Below are 23,710 nucleotides of genomic sequence, written 5' to 3'. Positions count from 1 at the left end.
ATTTTAACAAAAATAGGAAAAACACTCAGTAATCCCCAAAAACTATATCACATGATATCTAAAACCTCAAGTCTAAATCTGAGTTTATAATTTGATTTAAACTATATTATGTTTTGAAAGACTTATTATCATTAGAATAAGACCGTTATATAAGAAATCAACTGCAGTTGCCCCAAAAATTTGGACAAGAATGAGTCACTAGACACTTTGTGGAGTTCTTTACTTGCTAAAATGAATTTCCATGCCAGTTTTTTCTAGGTTGCAACCCATTAAAACCCGTAACGCTGCACTGCTGCTCTTCTTTCAAGTGCTCTTTAACGCGACAAGGAAAAGTAAGTTACAAATATTACAATTAAAAAAAAAATTTTTTCAAAATAAAGTTAAGAGCGTTTAAGATAAGCTCAACTTTATTGATCCCCATAGGAGAAAATTCCTTTGTCACAGCAACATAACAGTTGTAATGTCAGAAAAATTAAAAAGTAAAATAAATATGAATATAATTCCAATAGAAAGACAGAAGAAAGCAAGACATCCATGAATAAATAAATATAAATGATTATAAAAAAAATATGGACAACATAAATGACTAGTAAGAGTGAAAAATACACAACCAGAATTAAACGACAAAAAAAGTGATAATAGCAATGAGTAATATAAATAAACAAAAATAGGCAGGATGTGTAAGAAATAAGAAAGCAGAGTTTGGACATGACATGTGAATGGGAAATAAATAAAAAGAGAATTTGACCCAGAATATGATGCCTTGACAAAGTAGGTCATTAAAACGTTGAAGCAAATCTAGATTAAAAAAAAACAAACTTGTATTTGATTAAGAAATACATAAATACACAATTTCACATGATTGTCTCATCATAAATATTAACCGATGCGATAACAATGACTGAACAATGCGCTGCCTTGTGTTTACCGGATGTTAAATTCCATAACACGAATTATTAGAAATAAAATCAACAAAAATAAAAATAAAAATGTCATTTTTCCTGACGCTTTTACTATGAAAATCCAAGTGGTTTTTTTTGCGTTTTGAGCGGAAACTTCCTGCTGCTAGCTACATTTGACGGCTGCGGGGAGCGGAGCTCTCCGGACAACAGCACAATGACAAAAAGCCACCGAACACCGTGGATAGCAGCCGCTCAACGACACCTTCCTCACGGCTTCATCGGTAAGTAATGTTTGCCTTGCTTTTCATCCATTCTGCATATTTAAAAAAAGAAAAAAAAAAAAGCTTATAATGATTTTGTTGTATGGGTGTTACGTTGAATATTTTACCCAGTTTACTGCTCCACTTCGTGACCATCAAAACGGGGGAAAGTGTGTGTTTGTGTGTGTTTTCTTATGGTACGCACGATTGAAATGTGCAACCCGTGTGCCGTGTATTCGATGGTATATTTTAAAATAAAAAGCGAATTTAGATGGGATGCTGCAACTGGAAATCACAGCGAGGCCTTCTGGATGATTATTCTCCGTCCGGAGGACTTCATCAGCCTGCTGTGATTAGTTAGCCGGAGCAGCTAACATGTAGCTACAGCCGTGTTTTTACCCCTAAAACGCGTTTTATGTCGCATTAACTAATTTAACGTCACGGAAATATAAAATGTCTTATGCGATGTAACGTTAGGAAATGTTTTCACAGCATCCATATCAACATTTTAACGGTTTGGAGATGGCTAGCAGAAGGGTACCGTTACCCAGCTAACAGCGACCTGTTCCACATGTACGGATGGAAGTTGGGAGGCAGTGTTCTCGGAATTCAAGCTTTTGCACATTCCGTTGAAAAATAAGCTTTTATATATTGAATAGTTCATTTTTTTGTCTCCACTACGGATTTTTAATCAGTTTTTTGTTTGCTCGGGCTCAAAATATGCCACTATTGGTCTTGAGATTAAAACATTTTATCACCTAGATGAAGTACCGCATGTATTTTCATTTATTTATTTTTTAAGACTGGATATTTTTACTTTAAGTTGACGGATCTCTCTCTTTCTTACACGAATAAAAGAATTAGTTTTACTTTTATTAAGGATCTGTAAATCACACGGGTCGATTCCTTTTTTTATTTCCCTTTTTAAGTACCCCTTTCCCAGACTCTAGTAATATTTATGTTTGCTTGTGTTTGGTTGGTGCAATAATCAAGTCACTTTTTTCATTTTTCTGCACATTTATTTACCGAGCAATGCAAAAACAAATTTTAGATACACATTTTAAAAAACATTTACTGTCTGCATGGCAGTGATTAATTTGGATTAAATCATATCATTTAGGTGGAGAAATTCTGACATTCTCGTTTTCTGATCATTTAATCCATGTTATAGACAAAATTTTCATCATGATTTATTTTAATAGCAAATAAATTAAGGGTATGCAGTATAAGGATATTTGTTGCACATTCTTGAATAAATATATACATATAGACATGAGGACACAACCAAAAGTTATATGTTATGTTGAATTAGTTTTTGATATTGGAGGGGGAAAAAAAATTGCAGTCAAGTACCAACTGATATTTGGAATATTGGTTTAAATGTCTAGTCCTGATCTAACATTTTATGTGAATAATAACACTTCTCTCTATTTGTTTCCTTCAACATAAGCCACAGATTTGCTTTGTACTTTTTGATTTAAAGTTTCTCGTAGCATTAAACACTGACCATATGCATTAATGGGCATTTTATAGTCATTCATATGTTGTGCAAATAACTTTTTGTCATGTGCATTTACGTTTGCACAACTAGCACATATTTTTGTCTCTCCATAAGTGACAATTATGGCACATGTGGATAAAATTGTTTGCTTTTTTTGGTTTGGTGGTTAAAAATTTGCAGCTGTACCCGTTGGATAGACTCTTATTGACATGGGAGTGGTCTGTTTAGTGTCGAGCAAATGTGTGTTTAATAAAACCACTCGAATGATCAACTTTTCAGAATGACCCTAAAACAATAATGGCAAGGATTCAACACTCCATCTGTCTTTGAGTAAATCCAGATGCCCAAGTTACTTAATCACAATGCCTATTTGATTTGCATTTTTGTGAGATTGAATTGCTTTAAGACAATGTCTACTCAGCTTAGCCTGACAATTAAAATATAAAAAAATGAAATTCATGTCGAAATTTGTAATTGAACTAAAATATGTCCATGTTTACAGCAACAACCGTTTTCTTTTGTTGCACCAATAGATTCATTTTGAGTGTGCGAGTCGATTTGCACAGACAATATAAGGAATGGGATATCAGTGACTGCACAGCAGTGGTAGGGCGAGAGTGTGCAGACAACATAGGATGGTGGCATGCAGGATGACTCTTGTGGCAAGGAAGATAAAGAGGTCGGAGGCAGAGCAGAGGTCGAAAAGGAGGAATCTGTGAGTGGAAGAGTTTCGTGAAGGAGTTGAGGCAGGCTGTGGCTGGTCAGGAGGAGCTTTCAAATATCTGGACAGCTGCAATAGATGTGATCGGGGAGACCGATAAGAGAGCACTCAGTGTGTCATCTGGAAGGTACGTATATGAGGAGATGTTTGGTGGACTGGACAGGAAGTCCAGGAGTGTGAGTGTATATATATATATATATATATATATACAGAGAAAGCAGTTAGCAAAGAAGAAGTGGGGTACTGAGGGGACTGAAGAGAACAGACAGCGAGATGCAGCGCAAGGTGAAGGTAGGGGGTGGCAAAGGATCCTTTTGTGCTCAGTTGGACAATAAGAAAGGAAATACTGATTTAAACAGGTTGACAAAGCATAGAGATGGTTAGGACATTACGACACCTTTGGAGATCTGGAGCATACCGCAGGGGCCCGAGGGGGGAACTATGGTACAGTAAGAGTGGCAGAGCAGTGTGTTAGAGTGGTGCAAGACATGTATGATAGCTGTGAGGTATGTCATAGGTGTGAAGAGTCCAAAGTGGAGGTGGGACTGCTTTAGAGATTGGCTCCAAGCCCCCTCTTATTCATGTTGATGGATACGCTGACCGATGATAGAGATCTCCATGAACGATGTTTTTAGATGGCGTTGTGATCTGTAGCACAGTGATACCTGAGAACAGGTTGCAGGTGAAAGAATGTCTAGAGATGAACGTATGCCATGGAAAGGAAACGGTAGAAGTTTAGCCACAATAAGAAAATCCATGTGTGTGACTTAGAGGGACCTAAGAGGAACTGTGAGGCTACAGGGGATGGAGATAAAGATGGTGGAGGATTTCAAGGACTTAGAGTTAGCAGTCCAGAGCAATGGAGAGTATGCATAAGAGGTAAATATACATGTGCAAGCGGATTGAGAAAGGTGTCTGAAAGTGTCGGGGTAATGTGTGCTTAAAGAGTATCAGCCAGAAGGAAAAGGAAGGTGTGCAAGATGGGGGGGCGGGGGGGGGGGGGGGGGGGGGGGGTAGTGGTGTTGTATGGTTGATGGCATGGAAGAAAAGACTGGACGTTGCGGAGATGGAAATGTTGAGATCCTTTTTCGGAGTGGTGATGATGGATGGGGTGAAACGGGACACGAAGGTGTTTGGTTTGAGAGAAGAGGCTGCAGATCATAGGGTTCGATGGAGGCAGGTGACTCGCTGTCAGACCCCACAGGGGGACAGTGGAAAGGGAAAGAAGATTGTAAAATTCCCTTTTAATTTGTTGAAATATTGTTGAAAACATTAGTGTTAACATCACGTGGCCCAGCCTGCCAATAGAACACTCACTGGTGTTTTTAAGCACTCTAGCAAGTCAAATATGGCCTGCACATTACTGCCCAAAGGGTGCTGTCTCAATTTTTCAGATTTATTTTTTATTACACTAGGCGAAAGTGGATCTGTCATTAGGCCTGTGAATTTTGTTTCCCTGTGTTTGTGCTGATATTTCTGCTGGCTTATCGTAGATACCAGAGAAGCTGTTTGTAGTCATCTTTTGAAAACTAAGAAGACATTTCATAGCTTTTCAGTCTCCAGGCTTCTGTGAATTTAAGAAGCCTTTCAGATGAGAGATGAAATGTCTTCACAAACCTACAAAGTCCAGTTGTTACAAGATTCTACCATGTACACTCTGAGACTGAGAACCTTCGCAGACAGATAGAAGTGCAAACATTGATTATTGTACATGTGTTGAACATGGAGATCACAAACAGGAATGAGTCTTTTCTTATGCAGTGTACCAGCATCACACTCGCACTGACCTAAAAAGACCGTGAAGATTGCATTGTTTTTGGTTGTGTGCATGTTTCCATGCAGTTATTGCATACATTATAGCTTGTATCAACATTGATGTAAAGAGTGGATCCTGTAAAAAGGTTTCACCCAAATAGTGCGGTTGGAGCATTAATCTGCTGCTATTCTCTTGTTGGCAAGATATATAAAACCCACTGCATCTTTTTGGACAGAGCTTTGTCAATGTGTGGTGCTTGTACTTCACCTTACATACAGGTCTTACACTGAAGGAGATTCCCCAAATCCCTCGATCCTCTGCAGGCCCGAAGCCAATAATCAGCATAGACCGGGGGGGCAATCAATAAAATTTAGCAGTAACCAAATTCTGAAATGAGGCACATTGTCAAAAAACGCTTGTCTGCAGCAGCATTTCACCATAAACCTCTGCACCCCTTGGTGTCAGGCATGCTAGGACAAGTATTTTTGTGTTTTGTTGCCTCTGACCGCCCGATGCACTTTCAGTATACAGCAGATTAACCACAGAACTTGTAAAAAGTTGTCAATGTGAAGCTCGAGTGAAATGATACGTAGCCTGACAGCTGTCGTGATTAAAATAGGCTCCAGTCTATCGTGTCACGTGTGAATCTGATGAATGAAGGTAGTGGATAGAATCCTCTGGTGTGGACGTGCCTTTTCTTCAGCTGGTCTGAAGTTTGCTGCTCGGCCTGGGTTTTGGGTCTACATGGATCCCCTGCTTCGGAGGGACAGGGATTTTCTGCTGATTTGTTTTTGGTTGATCTTTGTTGATCTTTCCCAAAGAAAAGAAAACAACCGGAACCCCAAAACCCATTTGACATCTAAAAGGAAGCATATTTTACTCCCTTTATGCTATATATTAAAAAAAACAATGGTGTCTTTCTGTCATGAAATCTATGAACTGCCTCAGAGAAAACAATTCTGTTTCTGCAAGAAACAAAAACACTTTAGACTCTGAAAAAAGATGCGAGGTTAAAGGGTACATTCAAATAAAATACTCAATGCCTATTTGAGACCGCCTTATATTTAGGAAATAAAAGGCAGAACTTAAATCATCCCCCTGCAGTAAACCAAAAATGCAGTTTGCTTTCATATGTCATCATCATGTAGTCGCGTGTACTGAGTGTGCCGTCAGCTCTTACAACATATTAAAAGACTGAATGCTGCAAAATAAAATAGAAAAAAAGAAAATTGAACAGCCAATTAAAGAGATTTCCATTACCCGTCTGAGGTTATTTAACTCCTGATCCTCAGTACTGTAAAAGATTAATAATTTGTGTTGCCAGGGCTGGTGTCACATATTCTGAACAAGAAATGCGCATAAATTTGGAAGAGGTTGTTTGATAGATGTTATAAAGCCTGGTTCCTCCAACTTTAGGTTTTAAGCCATAGACATTTTTCAAGACTGCCTGTGGTAAAATTTGAACTTTAACAGGTCGTGCATCCATCATTGTGTCTACTGGGCTTCTCCTTTTCCATCTTTCAGATTTCTCAAACCTATCAGGATGTCAAATCCTCCACTTGAGTCCACATGGGCTGAATTGTACATTAATAGATCAGAATAGTTTCCTTGTCTTCAGAATTGGGAGTCGCTCTTGTGAAGGAATAAGGGAATTCTTCGACATTTCAGGGCAAACTTTCAGTGACTTTCATCCTGCAGAAATCCTTATCGTGAACGTTTTGTTTTTTTTTGGCAACAGATTACAAAACCTTACATAAAGAAGGTTAATGTTTCATTTTCTGCTCAGTGAGTTAGTGGTTTTCTCATCTAATTATCAATGCAATTTCTCAAACAGTTATCAAGGGTCTCTGAGTTATTTGACAGTTTACTCTCATTTCTTTATTTGTTGTCAAAGAAAAGTTTCGGAACCCGTGTCTAGATGTACCTTTCCTCATTAAAACGTCCAAGAATAATAATATTAGGCCAATGAGAGTCAGGAATCCAAATTTTGGCCAGTTGAACAAATAGCCCTCTACAATGGTGTTAAAAGCATGATTTCAGAAAACCTTGCAGTCCAACTCAAAAACTCATTTATATATTGTGTCTTAAAAATGAGCGATAAAACAGACTGCAAGTCCATTGTCTTTCCTAAATGATTTACTTAAAAAATGTTTTTTTATCTTCTCAGTGTTTATGTAGTTTAGAAAAACTGCTTTTCTAAAGCAGGGAAATAATCCACATCTATGCAAATGCAGCAGACAGTCAATTCAGTTTTGTATCATTATCTGCATCATAAAAGTCATGAGGCCTGCGGCTCCTAAAAATAGCTCTAGGTCTGCATCAGAAGTGTATTTAGAAAGTGGATACTGTAAGATTAGGTGGATGTAAAAGTTTGGAGTGACAAAACTGTTTGATTGAAGTAGGGCATCGCTAACTGAATGCAAAAGTTATTTTCTCTAGAATAATAGGATCTGCCTTGGATTTTCCTACAACGGGAGAATTTCATCGCACGTGAATTTGCAGGCCTCCGTGTAACGTTAGCCTGACCAAGCCACCAAACAAAAGGAGAAAATTAATGGAGGCTATAGACTTACGTAAAGAAATATGAGGTGGATAATGTGCTGTAACACCCTTGACCAACACTAGATGCAAGAGTCGTCGCACATCATTTGGAAAATAACTTGGAAGAGCATTTTGTAAATGCTACCGTAAACTGCACAGACCAGCACCGGTCGCAGTACATATTCAGTTTCCTAATTTTGTTTTTGGACGGAAGTCTGTGACTAACTTCCTCCTATTTACGCACATTCTTTAAAAACAACAAGTCCTGTATTATGGACTAATTATAGCGTGGAACTATGGTGCAGATCATTATGAAGTTTAAAAATGTCTAAGTGGATGCAGTAAGTCCAGAACAAGGCTAGAGTCCTCTTCTTGTGTACCCAGAAGAATCTAAATAAAAATAACTGTTAATTAAATGGCCATTTTTTAAAGATTCAAGTAAAAACCGCATTCGGGGGTTAAGCAGATCAGGTTACCATCTTTTTTGAAATGTTAAAAGCAGGTTTCAGGTTTTGTTTTCTTAAGGGGAAAGAAAACGTCCGCAGCAGAGTATAGAACTGTTTTGTGAATGAATATGCAAACACAGTGTTTGATCTTTTACGTACATTATTATGGACGTTGTAAATATAAGGTAAAGTATTAATGAAGAGTGTCAATGTTTGTCAATGTGTGCGCTTCAGATTTGCCATGCAGCAGCTGTCGAGTGTCTTTTGTAGACTAAATTTGCAGCTGAAGAAAGAGTTCGCATTTGACCATCGGGCCTTCGTTTGATCCTGCAGCGATCCCATATTGTGACTTTTGTACTATTTTGGTGTTCTTTTGGATTGGTTGTCCTCTGAACATTCCTATTGCTAGTTTTAGATCTTTTTGTATCCCACATACAGTGTTTAATCAAGCTAAAGAGGCCAGGCTATCAGGAGGGACATCAGTCAGATTGTGTTTTGTGGAAGAGGCCATGTGGTGCACGGCAAGCACAAGCCACAATGACAGTCCGAGAAACAAAGATGAAATTCACCAGAAAAAAATAACCGAGGTAGCAGAAACTGCAGAGCTCTTCACACATCTTGGTCTAGAAATACACCTGTTCATCAGAAGGTGGGCCTGGAGTATTTCAAAGTCATTGTGACTTTACCAAGATTTAAAATTTACAGAGGTGAGCCAATTGTTTTTTTTTACATGAGATAAATTAAGATATTATAAACATGTTTTTATGTTTTCCCCCCAACTTTATTCAAAGACAGACTACGGTTTGATTACACCGCTAAAAAAAACAAGTCTGTTTTTTGCTCACTTATTGGATACTTTTTAATAAATTCTTAGTTTTGACAGGTTTCTGTTGAGCTGGTGGTGAGTTATGGTTTAGATTATCTGCTCTTTGTGTCCCATCACACTTATGAGCTAATTGAAATTTAAACCTGGACTTTCTACATACGTCAGAAGACTGTTTCTCAAAATATAAGGTTTATAAGGTGAAAGTTTAATCAGTCTACAGGACCGACGACTCCCGATTCCCCAAAAGTTTGATCTGTAAACAGTAAATAAAAACCGATTTGCAAAGATTTGGAAATCTCAGAAACCAATATTTTAACATAAACAACAACAGATGCTGAAACGAAGACATTTTTTACGTTCAATGGAAAATATTTGATGGCAGCAACACATCTCATAAAAGTTGGAACAGCAGCAACCAAAGGCAGGAAAAGCCATTTGCACAAATCTAAACCAACTGGAGGAGTAATTGACAACTCATTAGGTCAACTGACAACAGGCCGGTAACATGAGTGGGTATAAAAGGAGGAGGCAGATCTGGGCAGAGGTTCACCAAACTGACTTGATAAATACAGCCAAGTTAATTTCACTATCAGAAAAAACGCTCATGAAGGTCATATATAAGAGCACAAATTCAAATGAAGTATTACCGTTTCATATGTAATAAAAAAAAAAATCAGGATTTGACAGATGGTATTTTACATCAATCTATTATCCAGACGCATATGATGATTTTATATTTGCCCGTCTTTTTTTCTCCTTAGGTGCTGCGAACTTTGAAGGAGCTATGCATGTTTCCCAGGGGATTCTGCCTTCAATCGCTCGCTGCGAATAAGTACCACGGTGCTTTTCTGTCGCCCGGCTGCTTCGTTCCGCCATGCTGGATGCAGCGGGAGTATGAATTCAGTGTTTTGTAACCCATATTAAAAGACATGTTCACCTTGGAATGAGAAAGTAAACCGGGGGAGAAGTGGATATCGGATACAACTGAAAGTGCTGCATTGGAGTGAGAAAAGAGCCATCCGACTGTAGGTTGGCAGACCCCGAGGAGGCTCGACCCTGAGGATGACCAGCCTGTTCAGGCGCAGCAGCAGCAATGGAGGCTCCAGAAACAGCGGAAGTGGCGGCGGGGGCGGCGGCGGCGGACCGGGGCAGCTCAACAACAGCAGGCCCAACCGGCAGGTCCGCCGCCTGGAGTTTAACCAGGCCATGGAGGACTTCAAAACAATGTTCCCCTCGATGGACTATGAGGTGATTGAGTGTGTGCTGCGCTCCAACAACGGAGCTGTGGATGCGACCATCGACCAACTTCTGCAGATGAGCATAGACGGACAGGCCACGGACGACAGCTCTGACTCCGATGACAGCATCCCACCAGAGGTCAGTGTTCGGTTGCAAAATATCAGCATTACTAGGACAGCTGATGTTGTTCGGTCAGAAATTCCCCCCATCAACTCACCAAACTGTTCTATATCCCAGAATGTAGAGATGACCAAAAAAAAAAAAAAAGGCATTTTTGCAAAATTGCACCAAAAAAATAAATGAAATCATTTTACCGATACATTGTTTTGGCTCCACTCTGTTTTTTTTTATCACAGCAGATACCTGTGGGGTGAGACAAATTTATACATGATGATTTTAAGAATCATAGTGGACGTGACTTTCAAATTTTTAAGTAAATTATCTGGTTTTAAATCTGTGCTGCAGAAGATTCAAGCTTGGTGCTAAAATTAATCACAGATCACAAGGAGGTAAATTTAGCCACATAGATTTGACTTTGGCCTAAATTCTACATAAATGCCACTAATATAGATCAAAGTGAAAGCCTTGAAAACTTTTTGAAAATGCACGAAGGCCTGGCAAGTTTTAACATCTTTTCGATCTTTTCTTGTGCCTTTTTATCTAGATTTTAGAGCGGACGCTGGAACCTGACAGTTCTGATGAAGAACCACCCCCAGTGTACTCTCCACCAACATACGACATGCACATTTATGACAGGAAATACCCAGAAGCTCCACCGACACCTCCACCCAGGTGAGGAACGGGAGTTTATCTGTGATTATTAGATCATGAGCTTCTGTTTTTGAAAATATCTTTTCTCAGGTAAATGTGTTGTTGAACTGCGTAAAACTGTCTTTGCTCAACTGATGAGAAAATTAAAAGCTAGTTGTCGTGTTTTCTTTTCTGCTTTTCCAAATGCAATGTATTGATCCGGCCCTCGCGACACATACATTCATTTGGATGGGAGGGATCATAAAATTATTTTCACCTGTGTAGAAAGTTTCATCTTTCAGCTCATGGGCTGGAAATTAACATTATGTTACTCAGCAAGTCTTTAATTCTCTGATTATTTTTGCTGATTTAGAAGTCCTGACTACTGTTTGGTCAAAATTAGAAAAAAAATTGTATGATATGTCTTAAAAAATGACCACGAATGAAATAAAGTGGACATTTTAAAAGCACAAAGACATCAGCCAGGGGGCATCGTTTGTTTTTTTTGTCTTTTGATTAAGTCATTTTAGTGTATGTTATAGATTATTTGCAGCCAAAAACCTCTAACTCAGGTATAACTACACTGATATTCTTCATTGAGATGTTTTGCTGACTTTGCTTCCCTTAGTTACATCACTTTTACAACAGCAGCTCCCACTGAAATCATAGCTCTTGCCATTGCCTGTATACACGTAGTTGACATTAATTCAAGACTAAATTCTGATTTTATCGTCTGATTTTTACTGCTACAGCGCACAAGTATTTTCTTAGCTGAATTCATTTAAACTAACAATTTTTTTCCCACCTTCCTCTCTTAGATTTGACGTCCAGCCGCTTTCAGGTCACGAGCCGGTCCGAAGCTACCGGAACTGGAACCCTCCGCTGCTGGGAAATCTACCAGATGATTTCCTGCGGATTCTGCCTCAGCAGCTGGACAGCATAAAGGTAAACACGCGTCCAGTAGTAGTTCAGGGGCTGGGAAATTAGTTCAAAATTGCAAGATTCAAATAGAAAACATGAACCCATGTTGAGGTAGCAGGATTTGAATAGAACTTGAGACTTGAGGCGTTGGTGTGCATGGACGCGTGCACCTTGTGTACTACCATGTCCTCAACTCTTTAGTTTTTAAATGATCATCGCCCTAATTGTTATCTGTTAAACACTGGCATATTTTAAGTATGCAAAGTTATTTAAAAGAACAAAAGAAATCTATGATTCAATTTCCAGTTGGTATATTTGTGAATTGATTTCAATGTGATGTATTTGTCTTTTGTTAAATGGATAATGATCAATTTTAAGTATCATTCAATATTCATTAAATATCATATCATTTATTCATTTCACATTGTTTAAATTTTCAGCTCTATTTGACAATCACACTGCAGCTTTGTGGTCTTCAGTTTGATGTTTATTTTTTTTAACCTTATTGCATAGTATATTGTTGTTTTTTTTCTTTCCCTCATTCTCTTTTTCCCCTCTTTTTGATTTCTAAACCAAAAGTTGCATTCCAATTTTCTTGTGTTCTTCAGTGACAGTATAGGTGAATGTATTCTATCAAACTGAGACACTTTATAGTTTATTTTTATTTCTAATTCTGCCTTTTTCTTTTTATTATTTATTACTGTTATTTTTTTCTGTAACTCTGGCACAACAATTTCCTTCGGGATTAATAAAGTTGTTCTTATCTTGTTCTTATCTTAAACCACCCACAATTCAAATAAATCCAATAGATTAATAATTCAGGGAGTAAGAGGTATATTCTTGAACCAGCACACCTTTCCTCTACCTCTTGTTCACACTGTACGCTAAGCAAGACCAATTAGACATCAGGTTTCGTTTCCCTACTTTTAACATTTGCAGGAAACCATTATATTTGTGTGTGAGTTTTGATAGAGCGCAGCGTCCAGAGTGGAATCATTGAATTGAGACATAAAACAACGGTACCAATGTTCTGTCCTGTCTTTTGCCCAGCAGAGCTCTCAGAGTAGTCAGTCCCAGCCTTCATCATCATCCTCATCCTCCGTCTCCTCCAGCAACCAGTGGACAGCCAAGCCCGGGTCTCAGTCCGGAGCGACGGGGACGGCTGGCGGGCCGGGAGTCACCGAACAGGACAAGAAACTGAAGCAGTACCTGGAGGACGAGCGCATCGCTCTGTTCCTGCAGAACGAGGAGTTCATGAGGGAGCTCCAGCGAAATCGCGAGTTCCTCATTGCCTTAGAGAGAGGTACTGCAGCTGTACCTCTACAGCCAAGAGATGTTTGAAGATAATGTATAGAAAGAAAAGCATATATATTTTCAATTGCACTTTCCGACAAGTTTTAGGAGGTGCATGTTTGTTAAAGCGTTTGACCTTCTGCTGCTATTTCACTGATTTGCCTTTATACAAGTCCTATGCTTGTCTCTTAAAACATTATTTTTGTCTGAGTAATGACATTTAAATGAGTGATCACAAGCTACAACACTGAACCCAAAAATGAACACTTGATATTAATTAACAATGTCTATTAGCACTTTACATTTTAATCATGAAAACCACAAAATCTGAAATATATTGGATGTATAACAACTAATCAAAGATCTTTGATTGAAGAAAAGAAGGGAAAACATGTACGACCCCATACAGTACGGCTATTATTCCAAAATATTAAATTAGCCATACAATTAAGTATTAGCTATACGGTGACGCTATGGGAAAGCGTAGAGGATTCGAGACTGAGAACAGAAACTGAGCAGTCGAATGGTTTCATGCCTAGAAACGCGTTATTGCGTTTGCAGTGGTGACGGCAGGCTGACAGATGAGCTTAGACCAGAACCTTCATGGACTACGATGCTTTCAGAGGACATTTTTAATGAGAGCAGGCAGCAGGTGGACGAAACTCTCTATACCTCGGAAAGCAGAGGAATGAAGTTTAGCCACAGCAGGACAGAATGCCTGCACGCGCGTGAATGAATTTTGAGGCTGCAGGGAGTTGAGATAAAGATCCGTCTGCTGCGGCTCCCTGGGGCTTTTGAAAATAATGGAGTATTTAATTCAAATGTATCTTATTTTAGTGCGTTCGTTTCTAATATGTCATTTTAAATTTGAAGAGGATGGCGATCTTGTAAATATTTTTCTCGCTCTTAATAAAACGACTGCAAGCGCCAGTAAAAGGATGGCATTTTTGGTTTGCTGCCTGTGGATCATTTAAGTTCAGCTTTTTTCATAGGACTCAAATTAACATTAAGTATTTTTCTTAAAAGTAACCTTCAGACAAATGTCTTTTTTTTTTTTTCAAAACTCAAAATGTTTTGTTGACCAAAATGTCATCTGGTCAGTTGTTCACTGCAACACATTTTGTTTATCCGTTCAAAGCGTTTATTGTCACGTGTAGAAACGTGTTTCCCTGTACAGTGAAATTACTACTTTGCTGCATAGCATAAAGGCAAAAAGATATATATCTATACGTTATTTGCCGTTTTAAGTTGTTTAAATTTGCCCAAAAGGGTTGTGTGGCTCCCGGTTATTCTTTACTGTGGGGAAATTGCTCCAAATGGCTGTTTGAGCGGGAAAAGGTTGGCGAGCCCTGGCAGTCCAAAGCAATGGAGAGTTTGGAAAAGAGGTGAAGATGCGGCACATTGAGCCTGGCTGGAAGGGGTGGAGAAAACGGATGGTTTGGACATTGACACAGGGAGGATAGTAAATATATTGGTAGAAAGATGCTGAGGTTGAAACTCCAGGCAGGAACCCGAAACAATGACCAAAGAGGGTTTATGGATGTCGTGACAGAGGGCATGAAGTTAGTTTGACCAGGATTAGATGGAGGGTGTTCATTTGCTGGGGTGGGAAAGAAACAGCTGGAAGAAAAAGAGGGTGTAACTTACTTAGGCTGAAACCAGTTTATTTAGAAATGTTTGTTTTTCTCTCAGATTAACGACAGGAATAGTGGAATAAGTGTGCATTTTAACACACCTTCTGTAATGTTTGTGTGTGTTCTAAGTAGTTTCCTACAAATCTAGTAGTGCATGACTCTGTGTCCGCTTGGACTTCTAGCATGATGAGATTAGAATTTGATTGTATTGATCTTTGATCACCTTTTGGACCTTCAACCATGAGTAACACAACCATGATTTATACTGAATAATTTGCTGACAAAACATCATACATATCTTTTTTTATAATTTCATATAGTGACAAGTGACAAAGCAAGCTACAAGAAAAATATAACCTTGTCTGTAATGCTGTCCTTTTCACACTTAATATGAATTTGTTTTGCTCCGCTTTCAAAATCTTTGCATTTTTGCAGCGTTTAATGTTTCAAGTTGTTGCTTTTCTGTTATGTTTTTCTTTCTTTACTTGGACAAAATTGTGTGTCTCCCATCAGTCACAATATTACATCCTGTAGCTTATATCTTTTTGTTGACAGAGTACAATTCTTCCTGAATGATTCTTGAATTGTATAATTCAAACTTGAGAATTTAAAGAAAGATTGGCGACAGGGTCAGGAAGTAAGGGAGGCCAAATGAAATTAGATTTTGGCCTTGTAATACGAATAAGGACAGCAGTTTGGGGCTGTTTAAGGATGGACGTCCATACATTATGGAGACATAAGATTACTGAGCTGGCCTTTTAATATCCTCATTGTGGTGGATTTTAATTTTTTTTTTTTTTCCTCATTTGTGTAAATTTTCAAGTGATTCCTTGATTATATTGAAGTAATATCTCAACCATTTTTTGCAGTGGTTGTATTGCAAATCTTAGCATCTTGAAAAAAAAAACCCTATATTTTTTAGTTCATATTCTCAACCCCATGACTTTGAAATTATTGAATTGAATAGACAATTAATTATTTAAAAAAAGGATGGCAAAGTTATACATGTAAGAGATTCAAATATTCTTTCAAATTTCAAATATTTGAAAGAATATTAAAATAATATTACTTATTTTAATAATATTACTAATATTACAAATATTATTTTTTGTATTACATTAGTCATCATGCAGTCCTTTCCAAAGAAAATATACACACATGTTCCTTTGTAAACCAAAGAAATAGTACCTGTTTACTTCTACAACATTCAGTCTTTGGATAAGCAGAAATAGGAATCAATTTTAAACTTTTCCATTTCCATCTGACTTGTCATGTTGATGTTGAGTTTTTCCCCACCATAATAGCAGATCTCATCACATCTCTGTTCCATAACATCTGCTCTCTGTTTTTAGATCGCTTGAAGTATGAATCAAAGAAATCAAAGTCCAATCATTCATCTAGCATGGAGAATTCCACAGGTAGATATCACTCATCCAGCTTCTTCTCACAACCTCTTTGCTGTGATGCATGCTTGTCTCTGTGCATTCACTTTCTGCTATTTGTTAGTTCTGTCAAGGACTAGCAATCCCGCAATTTATCCTTGTCTGGAATTAGCACATTAACTCAGTATGATAGTGCTAATGTGTCTTTGTGTAGGAGAACAGTCTTCTGCAGCGTCAATGGAAGCTGTCTCAGATGACGCACTATTCAGAGATAAACTCAAACACATGGGAAAATGTAGGTCTCTTGAATCACAAAACTATAAATTTCCTTTAAAATGGTGTTCTCATGTTAAACATGTTTTTTTTTTCATTTTCAGCTACAAGAAAGAAGCTGTTTGAAATTGCCAGAACTTTCTCAGAGAAGACAAAGAGAAAAAAGTCGAAAAGAAGAGCGCTTCTGAAGCATCATTCGTATCCTTTATTATCTTTCATGAATTTTTATTTGCTTATCCTTATATTCAATTTACAAAGTGTAAGTACGTAACTCCAGCAAGTGCTCCAAAAATGATTTCAAACTGCCCTGTAATGTTTACGAATAAGTTATTTGTTACCCCAGCACTAGTTTGAGATGTTTTTGTAAGCGTAAAATGAGTTTCCAGCTTTCATTACCTCATGAAATGTCCGTTCTCTTCTGATTCAGAGTCAGGGTAAGTTACATTTTCTTAATTTTTCCCCTCCGTAGACTTGGAACAGCCAATTCAACAGCAAATCTGCTCGATGATGTTGAAGGAAACCCCTGTGGTAAGAAGAGGTTATTCAAACAATGTGTAATATTTAATAATATGATAGTTACATATGCACGTATTTAATTAGGATAACAAATTCCTGAAGATTCATTATTGACAAAAGATGTAACTGTGATGCTAATAATCAACAAATGACCTTTGCAATGCAGAAATGGTGCAACATTCATTCCTCCTGAAGGTAGACAAGAAGCAGATGGAAATATTAAATATCATTGTCTTAATTGAAGTCATCTGAAATACATAAACATAGAAGTGAATGCTATTCAATGTTGTTTTAATTATGTGATATATCTGCACCCTTCAGTCAGGTTTAGGTTTGTCCTAATACATCAACTGTGCTTCATTTTAGAGGATGGAAATTCACACTAATGGGCACTCGTTATGCCCAGTATTTGAAAAGCTGGTTAAAATTTGTCGAGTGTCATTAAAAGTAATCCACGTAAGGAAGTGTGGATTTTTACATTTAAAAATGATCCACCCAGTGAAACACATAAAAAGCTGTATCTGTCTATCACAGGGTTACAAAAAATTAGGCTCTGTTCAAAAAGTTTATCGACGTTATGCGACTGCCTGGGAGTGAAGAGCTTTCTGTCGAGTACCTGCAAATTGGAGTGAGAAGAAAGATGTTAAATGATAGATTTTCTGGTCAACTGTGAATTTATAAATACATCCTCATGGCCAGTTTCATTTGAGATCAATTTTGATTACCATTCAATCGCCCTCTTCAAACAACAACAAAATGACCACTTTTTTGTATTTTCTTTTTATGTGTACTTACTAATGTGCAAGTTGATAGATCGAAGCAATATCGTCTAAATACACATTTTCATTTTGCATCACAGTCTTTGAACTAAGTCAGTAAAAGTTCATTTATTGAACACTCAAACTACTTTAAGTGATCTACAAAGAGGTGTGTGTGTGTGTGTGCGTGTGTGCGTGTGTGCGCGTGTGCGCGTGCGCGCGCGTGTGTGTACACACACACCTCAGAGGAATGACAATATGCATGTGTTTAACTAAACCCCAATAAATGTTCAGTTTTCCTTTTAAAAACGGCATGTAAGCTGATAACGTCATACCTGTTTTGATTCTGCACGGCCGCATTACTCAATGGTATTGTTTTACTGAAACTGTGGAAATGGGAAAACCTCCGCCCCTCTCCACAGAAACATAGAAGACCAAGACAGAAAAATTCTGCTTTGCAAGGCCAGGCAGCAACATTTTAGATGCCATTAATTCAATCCTGCCATTGATATTCATTTATTACTGTTTCTTGTATTTAAATAAAAAAAAAAAAAAAATGCATGAACGTCATATTTCAGTAGCATATTAACTTTATTGTGTTCCTTCGTCCAGAGGAGGACGGGCATCCTAGAAGAGCAGTCACTCAGGAAGAGAATGAGCAGCGCAATGAGCCAGAATCATGGTAATCATTTTTATTTTCTAATCTAGCATCAAGGATTCCAATTTGATGCAGTCGTGACAACTGGGAGCTCGTGCAGTGCCGTATGATATTGTACACTGCCTGAGGAACAGACATTTCAATGTGCTGCCAGGGAGTTGTCCTAGAAGTATGATGTAATGAACGCCTGTCATAGGAGCTGTGCTCTCCTAGATGGAGATGGAGGATCTGACCTCCATGAGGTTACATGGGCCAACTCCACATGACCCATTGAAGGATTGTTCATCATTTTTTATGACACCCAGGGTTGGGACAAATTTGGACAACTCCAAGCTAGATATCGTTGTGCTAAAATGGTAGTCTGTCGCACTATGCAAGGATTTCGGTAAAATAAGATCATGTTGTGAAGAGCAGCCCAGAAGTGTAAAATGAGCCCTGAAATTCTGGTGGCTCTTTCAGGCTCTCTGTCATTTCAGACTCGTAAATAGATCATTTGGGCCCAGATATTCTACACGATATTAATCTTGTTACTCGCTGTGATACAAGTGTAAGTTTCTGAGAATTCCCAACTCCAGCTCGCCTCTATCTAAAGGAAGCCCCTTCATCACTTACACTGGGTGCACAGTTATGGATAAATTCTCAATTTAACGAATATTGGAAAGAATAAGAAAAACAAATTCAAGCATAGAATTATAATTTTCTGCACTCGCCCCTGCAGGAGCAAATGCCATTCCAACCCGAGCGCCACTAACATAGTTAAATATATCCCAACCGAAGTGTACACGTGTTTAACTGCACCACCCCCTCCATGATGGTTCCCTCAGCTGTCAGCTGACGTGTTTCTCTTTAGGACTTACTAAATAAAGTAAAGACATTGCTTGTGTTATTTTGGAACCAGCCGTCCCCTAAAGTTTTTATTGCCGCTTTTATTTCAGATCCTCCCGCGCTGCCCCGTATCAGGGTTACTACAGTGATGGCAGCGTAACCGATGGGTGGTAACTTTGCAGCTTTTCCTATCTCCCTCTGTTCAACACACCCGAATATAAACCAGCCAATGTAAGACCCCACGCCTCTTCCGCGGGAGAGGAAGCGGACTGTTTCCAGCTTTGGGCTAACTGTCAATAAATGTGTTATCTCTGTATTATAAAGTTTGATTATATATAATTTTAAATATAAAGGACACTTCCTTAGTTCATACCAGTATTATTGCTTCCTTACGCCTTCACCGAGAGGCTCATTAGCTTAAGAACCTTTATTACTTCTCCAGTCCTGGACAGTAGCTGTATCCTGTTAGGGTCCCTCAGGCTGGGTGTGGTGATGCCCCTTTCTATACATTAAAACCATGTAGAGCTTTTTTTATCATGTTTCTAAATGAAAATTGTAATACTTTGCTGTTTCTGAGCACCAGGGGGTTGTACATCTGAAATGTGTGCGTGTGTGTTTGTGTGCGTGTGTGTGTTTGTGATATTATTGTGGCCATTAAAGCTGTAGCTGCCCAACACACGTCCATCGCATTCAGCCTGAAATTCATAGCTACGTTGTTTGGAGCAGTTTACAGGTGTCCTGTGGAGTTTCTCAGTACTTAACATGACGGTTTTCTAATAGTAGGTCTTTACTCTGTTTCTAATGTGGAGCAATACAATCATTTAACAGTATTCCAGTCATCAAAAACAACAAAACTGTGAAGTCAATACACATGGATTTAAACGTTGCAGTGTCCCAACTGTAGTTCAGTATGTGAAAATCACTTTTGTTTACATTTGCTTTCCACAAGATCTTTTCTTCTTTTTTTTCCTTATATAAATATATTATAAGGATATATAATTAAAAAATTGTCATCAGTGTTTGAATAGTTGATTAAGGTTTTGGTTAATTGATTCATGGAAAAATGTCATGCATCATTTATCAGTGACTTAGACTAATACCACAACCCACAGAATTCCGCTCACTTTGAAAGGTAGAAGTGGCTTTTTCCTTAAAACATAATTCTGATTGAGATATGAGTAATAGCTGGTATGTAATTCAAAATTCTGATCATAAACGTGATTGTTGCGGGTGCACAGTTAACAGAACAGTTGCATGTGCAACACGGTTGACTTTGACAAGAAAATAAATAAATCAAAGTAATCAATCCCACAAAAATAAAATAAAATAGATGTATAGATGATTTATTCACTATGAAGAAACAACAGGCCATGATTGTTTTTATTTTATGCACTAAAGTTTCACACTTCCTGTAACTGTGTCATCCTCACCCACATATTTTTATCATGTGTTCCTTCCTGTTCTTAATGCCTAGAAATGTTGCGTGTGGAAAATATGATTGAAGACGTCATCCATCCATTTTCTGGCGTTTCTCCTGCACTCGTAGTCGCAGGGCACGCTGGAGATTATCCAGTCGCAGGGCCTCGTATACAGACGGACAACCATTCACTCGCTCACTCATTCGAGGCAATTTTCCCACCTTTTTTCCCCCCAATCATGTTCATGTAAAAAATGCGTTTCTGGCTTTTTTAACCAATCAGGCACCTGTTCTGATTTCTGAAGGACGTCTGTAGAATTGAACTATATTGAGTTACAGTTTAAACTACAAGTGATTCAAACCGTTTTTTGAAAATCTTGAATCAGGGGAAGCACACATGCAGCAGACCTCTAGTTTACGGGTAGCAGTGATCGTCAGGTCGCACTCGGTGGTCCACGACACACTTTTAGAAATATAAAACCATTCTGTAAAAAAGGAGAAAATGATCTTAAAGTCCAAGTGTGGTTCCACTTCAGAGTAAATCCGGAGTAAGTAGCTGCATGTAGTCAACATCTACCTCTCCCTTGGGTAGAAGGTTATCCTCATCGATGCTCCATCAGAGCTCAGATGGAGAGATGGCTTGTACCTGCAGTTCTTCATATTAGGCATTTGTTGTTTTTTCGTGCATGCACTGCTCCAAACATGTTGACATAAATTCATGCAAACCTAACTTAAGGCAGATTTTGAGAGCTCGAGTTTTGAAAGACTAGTTTTTCAAGATATTCCGAAAAAGAGAGCTATCCATCAACATACTTTGTATCTTCTCTTGCCAATGTTTGTCTCTATGAAGGTCATCTCAGTGAAGGAAAATGTGCCATCATGGGAAAATTGGTTCATTTAGATGTGAGAGATGTTTGGGATGATAACCTATCATCGCTGGGAGAACAGCTTTAAAGCATGATCGGGTGAAACTGTGGACTCCAAATTTTCAGTGAATCCTTTGTGTCAAACTGAGGAACATTTGATTACAACCTTTCCCTTTGTGCACAAATATGAACTAGCTTGGTGATTTAGTTGCCTGTGTGACCAAAGGTGCTTAAAGAAGAGCATCAAGGACAGGTTTGTGGGGGGCGAAAACATTTCGATGTGTAGTAGCAATTCTTAAGAGTCTGATCCACGCTAGATGGAATGGAGCCGAAAGCAAGATTGGAAGAAAAAACAAATTCCCATCAACACCTAGAATCAGCTGACAATAGTTTGAGATCAACAATGTTTCTGAGTTGTGCAAAAAACAGCTGCGGCATGTGTCAATATAACCATTTAACTAGGAAAGAAAAGGTTCACTTTAAAGTCCACTTTTTGACGTTTGTGTTGTTGCATTGGACTTTGTGGAATCAATGACACTTAAAAACAAAAAACCCAGATGAGCTGAAATGGTATGACAATATTTGTATATCAACATCTATTGCTGTATTTAACCAAATGTAACCATTTTAAACCAGGGTGGTATTCCAATTGTCTTAACAGTTGGACACTAAACTGATCAGATGCTTTACATATAAAATATTCATCTACACTTTGGACAGCAGATAGTAATTTATCTGTGAATAGACTGACATAACTGATATATCTGATGTCTCAAATTTTGATTGTAAACCTTTTTTTAAAAAGATGCTCATGAAGCAGGAATTCTTGACAGAATGGGATTGTATTTATGGCAGCACCTGACTAGTGGGACCACATTTGGGAATCCACAAAGTGTTCACCACCTTGCAAAAACTCCTCAGCCACTGTGAGATTTTTAAAGCTGCTTTGCAGTTGTTTATATTTGTAGCTCACAATCGCTGTTGCTCCGTTCTGAAATTTTTTATCGTTTGGTTTTCCGTCGTCATGGAGTTATTTTGTGTCTTTATTGCGCAACCTTATTGGAGGTTTGCAGCTTTAACATTGATTCAGGTGCAAAGTGATGGAAACTCTGAAAGAACAACAAAGAACAAATATTCTACCCTGAACATTTAAAGAACAGAAAAAAAATCTACAAGAAATCAATGCATGTAAATGTATGGAATGGTTTTAAAAAAAACAAACAAAAAAAAACCAAATCAAACCTCTAAATGATGCAAAATATTTGTGACAAATATTTCATTATATTCCTTAATTTGGGATTTTAAAACCCACTTGCAATCAACTACAGGCTATGAATTATAATTGATATTTCATATTTATGATTGAAGCAAGAAGTTGATTTTTTTTTTTTTTTTGAGCTTCGATAATGAAGGCACAAAATGCATTTCTAAAGCTTAAGAGACCAAACAAATTTGTATAAGATCCACCTTATACTTGAGATCATTAAATCATGTACAATTTACAGTCACCCTGATGTTTGACGGCAGATGCGCTGTTTATTTCTGTTCTACTCAAGTTCTTTTTCAAATCATAAAATCGTGCATTTAGTAATCATTATCAGCCCATCTTTATCTGTTAAAACTGGTCTTGGGAGGTGCTATGTCTTTTTGTTTTTAATGACAACATTATTTATGCATTGTTCCAAAATTTTGATTAACATTGAATAAACTTTCTTTGGAAAGATATTTTGGAATCATTCACAAATTAAAACTTTTAAAATGATATATGATGATTCAATGTCAAGCAATTTTGTAACTTTTAAACTAAAGATCAGTTACACAGCAGGTTTTTGAGGTGGTGTTTCTATGATGACTAAAGTGAAAGTGTATAGCACTTCAAAAAATATGCATGCTCAACAAAGCTGCAAGTTTCTATGATAATTCTGATACCAAACATGGGAAAGGTTTGAAAATCAGCAAGCTGAACTCTGAGGAACAAAAAAAAAAAAAAAAATACAAATTCTTGTTTGGGAAAAGCCTGCAGTTCCCAAATATAACAAGTCAATTTGTGGCCTGAAATCATCTGGGATTTATTGAAGACTGACCGTTACTTGATAAATTAAAATTCAGCTGCAGGTTCAGATATTGATCTGACAAGGAACGTACTTTAAATGATCAGACACAACCCAAATAGGTTAGAAGTGCTTCTCTGGTTTGTGTGACAGTATTAGAGAATTCTACATTCA

The 23,710-nt window shown here is 37.8% G+C and overlaps 1 protein-coding gene across 2 annotated transcripts; it reads left to right on the top strand.

Moving 5' to 3' along the window:
- The first annotated feature begins 1,055 nt into the window (after positions 1-1,055).
- On the top strand, positions 1,056-19,884 carry cuedc1b (CUE domain containing 1b). Of its 2 annotated transcripts, none has more exons than XM_086141100.1 (11): positions 1,056-1,183; positions 9,715-10,330; positions 10,857-10,984; positions 11,761-11,887; positions 12,917-13,166; positions 16,143-16,208; positions 16,387-16,467; positions 16,550-16,643; positions 16,915-16,973; positions 18,332-18,401; positions 19,313-19,884. In XM_086141100.1, coding segments are annotated over exons 2-11 (1,191 nt in total). In that variant the 5' UTR covers positions 1,056-1,183; positions 9,715-10,015; the 3' UTR covers positions 19,314-19,884. The 2 variants fall into 2 exon arrangements, with proteins under 2 accessions (XP_085997226.1, XP_085997217.1); XM_086141091.1 differs by having other exon boundaries at positions 12,914-13,166.
- Positions 19,885-23,710: the final 3,826 nt, after the last annotated feature.

The sequence above is a fragment of the Fistularia commersonii genome, chromosome 3, assembly GCF_037954325.1.
Source record: "Fistularia commersonii isolate RoL2024-O1a breed Wild chromosome 3, RoL_Fcom_v1.0, whole genome shotgun sequence".
In the NCBI taxonomy this organism is placed as follows: Eukaryota; Metazoa; Chordata; class Actinopteri; order Syngnathiformes; family Fistulariidae; genus Fistularia; species Fistularia commersonii.
Note: the sequence above shows the minus strand (reverse complement) of the source record. Positions and strands in the feature narration are given on the sequence as shown.

Bases quoted from the DNA above. Each gene is read 5' to 3' on its own strand.
- cuedc1b (XM_086141091.1), top strand. From the start codon at position 10,016: ATGACCAGCCTGTTCAGGCGCAGCAGCAGCAATGGAGGCTCCAGAAAC. The intron at 10,331-10,856 runs GTCAGTGTTCGG...CTTTTTATCTAG, and splicing joins ATGACAGCATCCCACCAGAG to ATTTTAGAGCGGACGCTGGA. The intron at 13,167-16,142 runs GTACTGCAGCTG...CTCTGTTTTTAG, and splicing joins CCTCATTGCCTTAGAGAGAG to ATCGCTTGAAGTATGAATCA.